Source organism: Clarias gariepinus, chromosome 1, assembly GCF_024256425.1.
Source record: "Clarias gariepinus isolate MV-2021 ecotype Netherlands chromosome 1, CGAR_prim_01v2, whole genome shotgun sequence".
NCBI lineage: Eukaryota > Metazoa > Chordata > Actinopteri > Siluriformes > Clariidae > Clarias > Clarias gariepinus.
Genome location: NC_071100.1, coordinates 13,254,796 through 13,267,893, shown reverse-complemented (window position 1 = coordinate 13,267,893; position 13,098 = coordinate 13,254,796). Strand labels below are relative to the sequence as shown.

The window sequence follows — 13,098 nt, the reverse complement described above, 5'->3', positions numbered from 1 at the left end:
CAAACTCCACTATGGCCAAAACCAAATAGCTGTCAAAGGACACCAGAAACAAAATTGTAGACCTGCACCAGGCTGGGAAGCCTGAATCCGCAATAGGTAAGCAGCTTGGTGTGAAGAACTCAACTGTGGAAGCAATTATTAGGAAATAAATGACATACAAGACCACTGATAATCTCCCTCGATCTGGGGCTCCACAGAAGATCTCACCCCAAGGGGTCAAAATGATAAGAAGCAAAAATCCCAGAACCACACGGGGGGACCTAGTGAATGACCTGCAGAGAGCATGACGAAACCCGCCTCTTCTGCTTAGTCGTAAGTCTGCTTAGTTTATTTTTCAAGTCTGCTTAGTTTATTTTTCAGTGTTTTCTGTGTTTCAACCACATTTTTAGGTTGGACTTTGCCTATTTAGTTTTTTAAAAAGTTTTTTAACACTAGAGCTAAGGTGATCATGTATGTAATGATTAGTAATAATTAAAGAAACAAAAGTTGATTCGTGAATTATCAGGTTCATTTTGTCAGGAATGGCATGCTTAGCTGATGCAACAGATTGGTTAATAGTCTAGCTGGTTTACATTGGCTTATATATACGAGGACCATGTGTTAAAAACCTGGTACTATACTTCTCTTCAAAAGAATAAATTAGTTTTCTGTTTGTCATGATGTAAAAAAAAAAAAAATTGGGTATAAGCTAATATAGCTTTCTTCTTTGAATGTTCAGCTGCTGATATCACACAGTCAACACTAAAATACTGTATAATTTCTATTACCTATTAATGAGCAGGGTTAAACAGCTATCCCAGTTGAAGTTAATTTTTTTTGTTTATTACTTCTCATTTTATTTGATTCAGCATCTAGCTGTGATCATTGGTAACCACTAGAAGCAGCTTTGATGTGTGTTCTGATGCTGATACTAAAAGAGAAGTAGATTTTTTTTTTTTAGCGTGCTCTCCTGTGCATGTGTGCAGCCATTACAGACTGGGATTTCTTCATGTTTAAAAATGTCATTTCTTAAAAAATAGTGTGGAGAAATTCAACGCAGTCAAGACTCTACTATCCCTGTCTCTTTCTTGTATCTTTCTTTTTTAAAATAAACATTCATAGGTTCCACCCACTCATGTACTGTCAGCTTGTCAGATTCATCTCCTCTGAAGCAATGAGGCATCTTGACATAAGGCTTCACCACCAGCTTCATGCCAGATAAATTTAAAGAAGTTGCCCCTAGAGTTTAGCACGACCCAGTGCCTTGGGGCTGACTATCCGAAAACTCAGACTTGTTACTGCTCTTTCTTAGCTGATCAGATATTAATTGTCCTATTTGTTAAGCGAGCTGTGTAATTAAACTGCTCTAATCAGTGTTACTACTATCCCTGGCTCGTAAAGCAGAGTCTTCACACTGTTCAGCGTTATGCTCTCTATTGGAATTGTTCAATTCTTTATATATTTTGTAATATTTTTATTATGCCCTTATTTGTACAGTTCATTATACTAGTTAAATTTATTTTCTTTAATGTTTCTTTTTATCTATATTTATTTCTTACGTATAAGTTTTTTTTTTTTTTTTAAGGTCACTGGCGGTCATATAAGCATTGCACTGGATATGGTACTGTGTATGACTGTGTATGTGACAAGCAAAATTTGAATTTGAATTTGACTCTGTTTGTGGTATGTGAACTGGTGGATGCTCCTATCCAGCCCAACAATGGAGGTTGTGGACACAGTGACACTCAAGATGATGTCTTTAATGGACAAGAACTTCGTTAGAGTTTTCGAATTGATTTCGAGATAAGACCTTCCCAGTATTGTGAAGAAGCACATTTTGAGGAGACATTTTTCTTGAGGTGCACCTTATTATTTTTTTCACATTAATAACTTACTCAGACTTTTTTGCTGCAGCAGGGTTTTTTTTTATTATCTTTTTTTCATTCTCTCTGAATGAGTTCAGTAAACTCTAACGGCCTATGTAGTAGTTAACTAAAGGTTATGCTTAAAGTAACTAGCTTGCATAGATCACGCTACCCGGACATAGCTATTGCATTAACAGCTGTGATCTGAGACCCTTGAGATTATTAGTTTTCTTCTGTATGGACCAAGTGGTTGATCGGACACTAGTTACAATAGCAGGCATTGTAATGGCATAGGGGTGTTAGTTAACATCCATTATCAGATTAGGATTTAATAAAAGTTTAACCAGATATTTTTTCATGGGGAGATGGGTCTAATGTTTAATAGCATAGCTCTCACCCTCTGATTTACAAAGGCTTGCTTTGTGGCTGTTCTCTGACTGTGAATGTTTTCTGGCAGAGACATTTGGGTGAGTTAATTATTTGATCTAGAAATAAATATATTTCTTACATATTTGCTTTTTGGGTGGGCATAAAAAAATTACTCAAATATTCTTTCCTCTGCATATTCACGCCAGTACAGTACTCAAGAAGAAAGATGAAGAGGTAACGCTTATTCTTCTTCTCTTTATGCAAATTGAAAAACTAAAGTTCAACAGTCCCCAGTAATTCAAAGTGATTCAAGTTTTTTACCACACTGATTAAATGTTTCACTGTTCTCCAGTAGGTGATGAATAAATCTCTTAATAGTTAAAATAGTTAATAACTTACTAGTTAAACACAAACACCTTGAAATGAATCCCCTCACAAAGCAGATTTAAAAAATCACACACACTGAACAAATCCTTACAATAAATAAATAAATATATACATAAATGAAAAAAAATGAAATAAATAAATTAAACGATGTCTAACGCACAAGCACCGTTACTTTTATCAAACCTTGAGCCCATAAAAATCCTAAAGGTCATCCTAAGGTTATCTACAGTAAAAGGTCATCTAAAAGGTAAAAAAAAGGCAATAAAACTGTCAAGAACCGTTTTGATGAGAGGTAGTCAGGTATTATTTTTGTCAGATCATGGTGACTGTTAAGTGTACTGTGAAGTGAAAAGTAGTCCAAGTGTAAGCAGTAGTTTTCCTGACCCATGAAACCTAAAATCCTAAAGGTCATCCTCACAGTTAACCTGTACTGTGTGTACTATACTGCTTAGTTTATGTGGTCATTCTAGAAGTGGGTCATACTGTATGTATGTTCTCTACTCTGACTGCGAATGTTTTCTGGCAGCGACATTTGGGTGAGTTAATTATTTAATCTAGAAATAAATACATTTGTTACACATTTGCAATTTGGCTGGGCATAAAAAAATGACTCAAATATCCTTTCCTCTGCATACTCACAGTACAGTCAGTACAATACTCAAGAAGAAAGATGAAGAGAATATCTCTCCCAAGAGAAGTTGATCCAAAGCTTAAAGGCCTTCGTGACTCAGCACAGGACATTTTGGACAAATGTGCAGGACAAATGATGGGAGAAATTGAACAGGTAAAACAATCTGTACTGGGGCCAGGCTTATGGTTATTTTGGAAATGTTTTAGGAAATGATTTCTATAATAAAAATGTGAAAATTCTAGCAATATTTAGACAAGCTTTCAAAAGAATAAAGGGTATTAATGTGCATAACATTTTATGTAAGAACAAATAAAACTAAGCGTAAAATACTCCAAAAGTTTTGGAAAATTAGGACCAAATGTTTTACTTTTGACATACATTGAAGACATTTGGGTTCGAGATCAAAGGATGATTATAAGATGAAAAAGATTTCTTTTTTCAGGTTTCTACATATCTACCACACAATTTTTAGGTGAGCAAAAGTATAGGAGAAGATAGTCCTAAAGGGGGCATATTATGCAAATGTTGTTTACTTTTTATTCATTTTTAAACATGTGCTTGACAGGGCTTAAAAAAGGCAAGCACATTTCCGCCCTAACTTTACCTCATAGAAGAAGATAAGGCCTGGTCCACTCTGCTTTAAAAATGCTTGCTTTGTGTCCCATTGTCTTGTTGTTTTATTGTTTTAAATAACTAATGCAGTATTCACAGACATGGCCAAGGGCACAAAGCAAGACCAGACATTCAGAGCTGTTCATTGTTTTAACAGTCAATCAAACAGGGCATATCTGGGCAATGAGAAACATCTGTAATTCCCATGTTCCAGTACTTTTGATGACTTGATGAATAGGCAGTTGCATGTTAAAAACCTCTAATCTAAGTATATCAGCCACAACACTAACACCACCAGGTAAATTAAATATCATTGATTATTTATTATGTACAAGTAAACTGTTGACACTGAAGAGTGGCATACAATTGGGGTGATTTAACGCGGCCCAGGGACTTCAAAGGAGAAAAACTAAAAACAGTCATTTGATCACGCGTGAATGACACCCTGCACAGACCTGCACATGTACACCTTCACATACTCTACTTCCCTTCCTTTCCATCCCCTCTCCTTTACCCCCCTCCCTTCTCTCTGAATAAAATATTACCCTTTTCTTAAGAGACTCATGTCTGTGTTTGTGGTGCCGCCCATGCATCCAACCCCTTACAACTCAGTGCAACACAGATTGAATAATATTCAAGGTTGTTGATCAGGCCTCCAAACTCCCCAGATTTCACTCCAAAAAAGTGTTCTTGGAATGTACATAACACATATATTGGTTTTAATGATTTGTGTTTATACTAAAAAAAATAATAAATAAAAAATATATATAGGCTATTTTTTATTTGATGTTATTTGTAATAGTGTCGTGTTGCACCTCCAGGGTCTGGGTTAGATTCCTGGCCAGGCTCGATTCTCTCGGTGTGTATGGAGTTTGCATGTTCTCCCCATGCTTGGTGGTTTTCCTCCGGGTACTTCAGTTTCCTCCCACAGTCCAAAGACCTGTATATTAGGCTAATTGGCGTTCCAATTAGCCCAGAGTGTGTGAATGAGTGTGAGTGCCCTGTGATGGAATGGCACCCTGTCCAGGGTGTACCCCACCTTGTGCCCTAAGTCTCCTAAGGCTCCAGGCCCCCTACAACCCGGAATACAGGATAAAGCGGTATAGATGATGAGCAAGTGAGTGAGTGTTTTAGTGTCAAAATGACATTTTGCTGGACCGGACTGGTCAGGGAAATTCTAAATGAGTTACTTATGAGCTGTTAAGCTTTATTATGATTAACTTTATAAAAGTTTTTCCTGTCATGAGACAGGAGTTTGTGTGTAAAATCTATAACCAATAAAGCACAAAGAAGCAGGTAAACCTTGAAGAGTTAGACATGCTGAACTTTGTACCAATGTTTATTTTTATGTGGCCTTTAGTGAGTTAATTGTACTGTAGTAACAACTTATAACATTAAGGAATAAAACACTGAGAGCTCATTTAATTTAACCAAATTATTGATGTGGCATGTCAGTGTTAGCTAAAGTTAGCTAAAACACTTACACAGATGTTAAAATAAACCGGTCACAGAGCAGAAGTTTTATTGACTTTTACAAAGTTATAGACAGCGTTCAATCAATCAATTATTATTGTTATTAGTAGGAGTAGTAGTTTTACTTGTAACTTAATGCACAATTATAAGGGGTATATGACAGAAATTTTTGTTTTTGTTTTTTTATTTATTGATTAGTTTTTAGGTAATAACCAATTACTATTCAAAATATCCTTTGTCTCCCAATTTTTGTTGTAAAAAATATTTTTTGAGAAATTACAGTAACCAATCCATATTTTATTATGTTATAATCATTAATTAATATATTTTTTTACTTTAAATGTAGTTTCTAATTTAGGTATGCATGTTACTGGCACTTGTTCTGTAAGACCTTATGTTTCATGTAAATGTGTGGTGCTACTTTGTTTTACAGGGTTTGGAGAAACACTATAAATCCATTCTCAATGTTTCATCTGCTGATTTCCACAAAATGGGAATAAAGCCCATCACTTTTGTTCGTCAGGTAAAAAGGGTCATGAACTTAGAAAATCATTTTGAGAAGTTAAAACTAAACTAAACAAGACAGGCCTGCTATAACACTAAAACATTAACCAGAGAAAATGGATTTATCTAACATATAGCACTGTGAATTGTGATGCTTACTGTATGTGTTCTTAAAATGTGTTTGTGGGGACTGTGGTGCAGGTCCTGGCTGCTTGTTTCTACCCTTCCCTCCTGAATGATGAGAGGTTACCCTTGGATGCAAGAGAGAGGGCGAGAAGGATTCTGGGAACATGTGCAGGCGGGAGCATTGGTGATCTGTTTAAATGACTTTATAGAATATCTTATTGCAACAGTACTAGACAGCTAAAACCACTTAAAAAGAAAATTTATTAAAATATTATAGATAATATTGCTTAAAAAGTTAGTGAAGGAAGGGCAACATAAAAAAATAAGCTCATAAAGCAATGAGCTGTGGCCTTAGGTACTGATTTAAGGTAGAGGTGAGACTTTACCAGGGATCGGCTCTTAGCCCCTTCCTGTTCACAGTGGTGATGAACAGGTTGATGGATGAGGTTAAACAAAAATCCCCATTTACTATGACGTTTGCAGATAATATTGTAATCAGCAGCGAGAGTAGGGAGCAGGTTGAGATAAGTCAAGAGAGGTTGAGGGATGCACTGATGTACAAGATCAGTAGGAGCAGGATGGAGTAAATGTGTGTACATAAATGAGAGGGAGAGTGGGTTACAAGGTTTATGGATGTGGTGAGGGAGGACATGCAGGAGGTTGGAGTGACAAGGGATGGTGTGGTGGACAGACCTAGATGGAGACAAATGGTCTGCTGTGACGACCACTAACGGTAACAGCAAAAAGAAGAAAAACAAGAAAAAAAAAAAAAGATATTGAATGCTCTCCAGTGCCCTACATTTATTATTAATTTCTTGTAATCTCATATAAACGATCTTATATGTAAGTGCAGTGTTTAGTGACTATTTTTTAACTCAAAGTAACATAATTACTTTAAACCCTAAGAAAACTTTGATAACAATATTGCAATAAATTGGATCTGGCTACTTTCTTCAAGTCAGACTCCTTTAACACAAATTAGCTCCACCCCCATGATGAAGAAAACTGCTTCTCCATTGCACATTTTCCTTAAAATTAGGATTTTTTTCCTTCATAATAAGCGTTTTATAAAGGGATGTGGCAAGGTTTTTATTGTCAACGTTTTTATTGCAAATTACCACACAGACAGCAGAGGACTCAAAAATACTAACTGTTCCTTTAAAACTAATTGTTACAATTATTCTAGAAAAATAACCTAATTTACTTATATACAATATCCAGCCACTACTACTACTACTACTACTATTAATTGCTATTCAACTAATGTGACAAAATATTATTATTAGTAGGATAGGTTTTAGTATTATGTCTTTTTTTTATGACCAGGATCATACACTGTTGCACGTGGAATTAAGGAACTCCATGCCTCCATATGTGATTTTATCACCAAACGCGATGGTGTTGTTCCTGATCCTGACAACATTTACATGACCAATGGGTCTCAGACTGCCCTCATAGTAAGAAACACCAAAACTATAAGCACAAATTTACATAACACACTTTTTATTCTTAAAAATGAACAGTAATTTATCCAGGTATTTCTCTGTAGATGGTACTGAAGCTGCTGGTTCTAAGTGAGGGCTCCCTGAAGACAGGAGTCCTTAGTCCTGTACCATCATACTCCACTTTTAACATGGGAGTAGAAGCTCACGGAGGAATTGTCGTGCCTTATTACCTGTCTGAAGAGCAGGGCTGGTCCATTCAGCTTAAAGAACTATGCCGAGCCGTTCACACAGCCAGGATGCAATGCAACCCAATGGTGTTATATGTTATCAATCCAGGAAGTCCAACAGGTAATTAAAATATAACTGCTAATGGCAGGCTGACTTGTATGCATATTTATTGAATTTTTTAAATGTGTAATAATATATTTTTAATAATTAAGGAAAATTATTAAAATAAGAATAATGTGGTTACTGAAGATTAATTATTGATGATGATAATGATGATGATGATGATGATTATTATAAATGCCAAGCATTTTTAAAAAGCCAAAAATTTTCCAAGGTTATACAGCACAACATGACAGACATGGATGTGCTAAATAAATAATACCACCCACAAACAAGCTTTAAACATTTAAATAAATACAAATATAAATTTTCATTTTCATTCCCTAGTTAAGCTCTTTAATCAAAGTTGCGGGTTTTTTTTTTTTTTACCAGGTCATGTGCAGAGTAAGGACTCAATTGCTGAAGTGATTCGTTTTGCTGCAGAAGAAAATCTCTTTTTAATGGTAGATGAGGTAGCAGTCTGTCATTAAAGCAAATTCTTGAAGAACCTTCATTTTATTTCATCTTTCATTTAAGAATACCACCACCAAAGCACTAGAATTCATCACACCTAATTCTTCCATATTGATGGCAAAAACAAATGGTTTCTCTTTTTTTGTTCAATTTGTCATGACAGGTGCATCAGGACATGGTGTATGGGAAAGGATCTGAGTTTTATTCATATAGAAGAGTGTTGTCTGAAATGGGTCCTCCATACTCCAGCACCATAGAGCTGGTCTCCTTTAACTCCATCTCCAAAACTGTCCTGGGAGAGTATGAAATTTTTTATTTAACATATATGTACTTTACTGCCAGAGGTATTCACACACTTAAAAATCTTATGACTAAAGCTTTCCACTAGATTTTGTGTCACATGTGTCTGTGGAGATATGTGTTCATTTATCTACAATGGCATTAGGGTAGGCAGAGAAGGTGAAGTGAGAAGACCTGGGAAACATTAGGAATTCCAGGTCGTCCCAAATGTGTTCAGGGCTTTGTGCATTTCCATGGAGCTGGCCTTGTGCATATTGTGACACTGGAAGAGGTCTGGGTTCCAGTGAAGAAAAACTGTAATTCTACAGCAAATAAAGTCATTCTATACAGTTGTGTGCTAGAAATTTTTAATTCCACTGTAGCAGCATTTTGGAGAAGAAGCACATAAAGGTGTGATGATTGGGTATCCACATACATACATTTTTTTGCACATACTGTCTGTATACCTGTTAGTTACAACATTAAACTGATAATATTAAGGCCAATATTTCCCTTTTGTCACTGAGGTGGCATCCAATTCTGAAGACACATCCAATTTATATTAAGTAATTTACTGTGTAACCTTTATGTGGTTAGAATCCATATTAAGGGACATGCAGTAATGAACCTGACAACTGATCATCTGCAAAATCCATTTGTGTGCTCAGGTGTGGTCTGCGGGGAGGCTATTTGGAGTTTGTGAACCTTGACCCATTAGTGATTCCCTACATCCACAAATTCTTCTCCACAGTTACGTGGGCATCATTGGGGGGACAAATCGCTGTGGATTTGATGCTCAACCCTCCAAAACCCAACCAATCTTCATATGAACTCTACTCGCAAGTGCGATGTGTTTTATTTAATATTTTCCAATCTTTCATTTCAAATGGAATTTCTTTTTATTAGAAACTTGACTTTCCTAGGAGATTGGGTCAATCCGGAGTGCAATAAGGAACAATGCCCAGAAGATTCTGGAGGTTCTCAGTGACCTACCTGGAATCAGCTGTCAGCCTGTGAATGGAGGAATTTTTGCCTTCCCACGCCTGCACTTGTCTCAATCTGCAATAAAACATGCAGAGGTCAGACAACTAAGAATGCTAATTCTTCTCTTATAACATACAATTAGCTAAAGAAAAACATACTTTATTTTTGGTAACATCTTACAGTACTTAAATAAAAATCAGATAAAAAAAAAAGGGGGGGAGGGGTAAAAAAAATTTGGTTGGCCACCAATGTTGCCTGAAAATGGCCTTAAATGATGGAATTAAAAATAAATAATTAAATAAATAAATAAATAATCTTTGCTGTAATTTAATGGCATTTTTCTGCCACACTGAACTGCATGCTGCGTTAGATAGATAGACATTTTTAATCTCGTCCATTTAAAGCCATGTTTATTCATTCAGTTCCATTAGTTTTTCCTTAATGAGCAGACCAGAGGTGTCAGTGGTAAAGGAAAATCTCTGAGATGACTTGAGGAAGAAACCTTAAGATAAACAAGACTCGAAATTAAAAGCATCCTTATGTGGGTGACACCAAATAGCACAAATAAACAAATCTCTTCTGTAACTGTTTGCTTTAGGGATAAAATTATAGGATTCGAGGAAATGTATGTTTCATCTTGTGAAATCATGTTCTGTTTCAGTTAGTACATCGTAAAATTTCCAACACATTTATGGTCTGTTGTAACTAGCAATGTGTGAATTGTACCTTTAATCCATGCAATAAACCATCAAAATTATATTTTTTATACTGTTCCACTCTCACTATATGAACTGCATGTATGTATAGGAAAATCAGCTGGAGCCTGACCTGCTGTACTGTTTGCGTTTGCTGGAGGATGAAGGCTTGTGTGTAGGAGCCGGATGTGTGCACGGACAGAAAGTGGAAACTTATCACATCAGGTGCTCGTAATGCATTAACACTGAACATGCAAACTATATACAATAATACCGTTTAAAAGTCTGGGCACACCTTATGCAATGTTTTTTCTTTATTTTTATTGTTTTTAATATTCTATATTGATACTGAAGACATTGTTATTATGACAGAACAAATATGAATTGTGTAGTCAACAATGACATGTTAAATTACCCATAATAGGTTTTATATTTTTGATTCTTCCAATTTTCCAATCTTTCAATCTTGCTTTGATGACAGCTTTGTACACTCTTGGCATTCTCTTAGTCTGCCTAATGAAGTAGTTACCTGAAATGGCACAATTTTGAAGGACTTCCCAGAGGTGTTAAGTACATGTTGACTGATTTTCCTTCACTCTCCAGTCCTATACAGGTACATGCCAAAACCATCTTAATTGGATTTGGATTGGGTGATTGTGGAAGTCAGATCTGATGATGTCTGTCTGTTCTTGGACAAATAGCTCTTACATAACCTAGAGGTGTGTTTGGGGTCATTGTACTTTTGAAAAAAAAAAAAAAAATTATGGTACCACAAACCAGATGAGATGGAATGGCAAGGCAAAATGCTGCGGTAGCCAAAGGGAACCACACTTTTAGAATCCATCCGTAAACCCTTTCTGCATTTAACAAAGACATGGCCGTTAGAATCAAATGAAAGTTTTCCACTGATCTGATGTTTATTCCTTGCGTTTCTTGGCCCAAGGAAGAAATTAGTTTTGTTTTCCCAAAATAATCCTTTCTTTGCCACAATGTGATTATAAAGCCCGGATTAACCTGAGTAAGCCCTGACTTGAGGTGCTGTAAATCACCAGTTACTGATGCTGGTAATACTAATAAACTTATCCTCTGCAGCAGAGGTAGCTCTTGGTCATTCTTTCCTGGGACCTCATGAGAACAAGTTTCAAGCATAGGACATAATGGTTTGGGCGATTGCACTTCGGAATACTTTCCCAGTGCTTGAGTGCTTTAAATAATCATGAACTGCCTCGTCTCTTTAATTAAATTAGTGTTTATTTCCATAATATGGATTTGTACAGTAGTTGGAGTAGCATTAACATGCCTTTTGACTCTGTTGCCACTCTACCCTTGCACAAGATGACCGATAGTCTAAAGCACAATAAAAAGGAAGGAAATGTCAAAAATGAACTCACAAGACACACATGTGAGTTGAAAACCATTCCAGGTGACCCCCTTGTAAATCTGATGAGATAAATCTTAAATGTGCCAAGCTGTCATCTATATAAATAAAATAAAGGTTTTGTCTGTACATAGGCCAGAACTCGCTCTTTTAAATATATATTAGTTTCATATATTGGAGGACTTAAAACCAGTCTCAGTCTGTATGTCTGTCCAGGCAGATTTTGTCACAGCATCATGCAAACTGACTGAACAGAATTTAATGAAAGTTTTGTAGTACCTTTATTTTCCGGAAGTTAAACCTGTACCATAAATTCAATTGTTTTCAAAATTTTAAATGTTCGGCAAAAGTAAAGTAATGAGCAGTTATGTGTAAAATTACAAACTATTTTTCCCCGACAGCTTACTGCATTAGGCACGTGTTAAATCGACTGCTAGACAGAATTTATTGAAACTTTTGCAGACTTGCATATCTGCCTGAAGTTTAACCTGTGGAACAAGTGAAATCAAAATGCTAAATAAAAGTGATGTTATGAACAGTTATGTGCCAGATTTAATATTCTCCTTAAAAATGAGCTACTAAGCAGATTCTTGCTAAATGTAAACACCTGGAACAATACATATTAATTAGAAAATCTAAACCAATTAGTTTTACTGGGATTAGTTCATATTTTCACTGCTTAAATAACAGCGCTGAAGTGGTCTTATCTGGAGGTCAGTCTTCAATTACCAACAGGAAGTACATTTGGCTGACAATGAAACGATTTAGTGTAAACAAGGCATAAGATACTCAACTTTGCAAAATGAAATTTCTTTGTATTAATATAGGCAGAGTTCTGCTGTGCAGAAGACAGACATGTACAAATTCTTTCATCTAAAATAATATCACAATGCATACTTTTGCTAGTCAAAGTTAATTGTAGTTATAGATATATACATACATAAGTGCATATAAACAAGGTAGTAACCAGTCTTAACTGAACATGCACATGAACTTTCTCTCTAAAGGATTTGCCTGGCGATGCAAGAGGAGACCATGAAAGACGTACTGCAGAGGTTGAAGGGATTTCACCTCCGCTTCATTAAAGAGTTTCCCTGATAAGCTACACTGGCATGAACATAAGAAAATAATAACAGTGTTTGTCTCTGAGCATAGTATTCAAAGTTGCTAACTAAAGTTTGAACCTGAACTCAACATTTGGGAACATATTATATACATATACACACAAATATCTAAGTCCTGTTGCTTCAGAAGATTTCTCAGCTGAACATCAATCAATTCGGAGTTATACCAAGGTCTTAACAAGAAAATGAACTACCAGAAAGTTCTACTGTTTAATGTTCATTATATTATAGCAGTAATTATAATCAAATAAATATAAAAGTTCACTTTCAAAATGACAATGAAGTCTTTTCAACCAAGAAGAATCGTTGTTTAGTTATTTTTATTCTCTGCTCTCAATAAATAAAAAAATCTCTCTTAAATTATTGCAGTGCAAATAGTTTTTCTTAACAACACTTCATTAACTAAAAAATATTGTGTATTGATTGTACATGAGGATGAAACACAA

The 13,098-nt window shown here is 35.6% G+C and overlaps 1 protein-coding gene across 1 annotated transcript; it reads left to right on the top strand.

The window, feature by feature from the left end:
* Positions 1–3,251: 3,251 nt before the first annotated feature.
* Positions 3,252–13,048, top strand: LOC128528811 (alanine aminotransferase 2-like). Its single transcript, XM_053501964.1, has 11 exons — positions 3,252–3,384; positions 5,750–5,839; positions 6,022–6,130; positions 7,273–7,403; positions 7,496–7,739; positions 8,112–8,191; positions 8,356–8,492; positions 9,140–9,314; positions 9,395–9,550; positions 10,263–10,375; positions 12,536–13,048. The coding sequence occupies exons 1-11, from the start codon at positions 3,271–3,273 to the stop codon at positions 12,624–12,626; spliced, it is 1,440 nt and encodes a 479-aa protein (XP_053357939.1). The 5' UTR covers positions 3,252–3,270; the 3' UTR covers positions 12,627–13,048.
* The last annotated feature ends 50 nt before the right edge of the window (positions 13,049–13,098 follow it).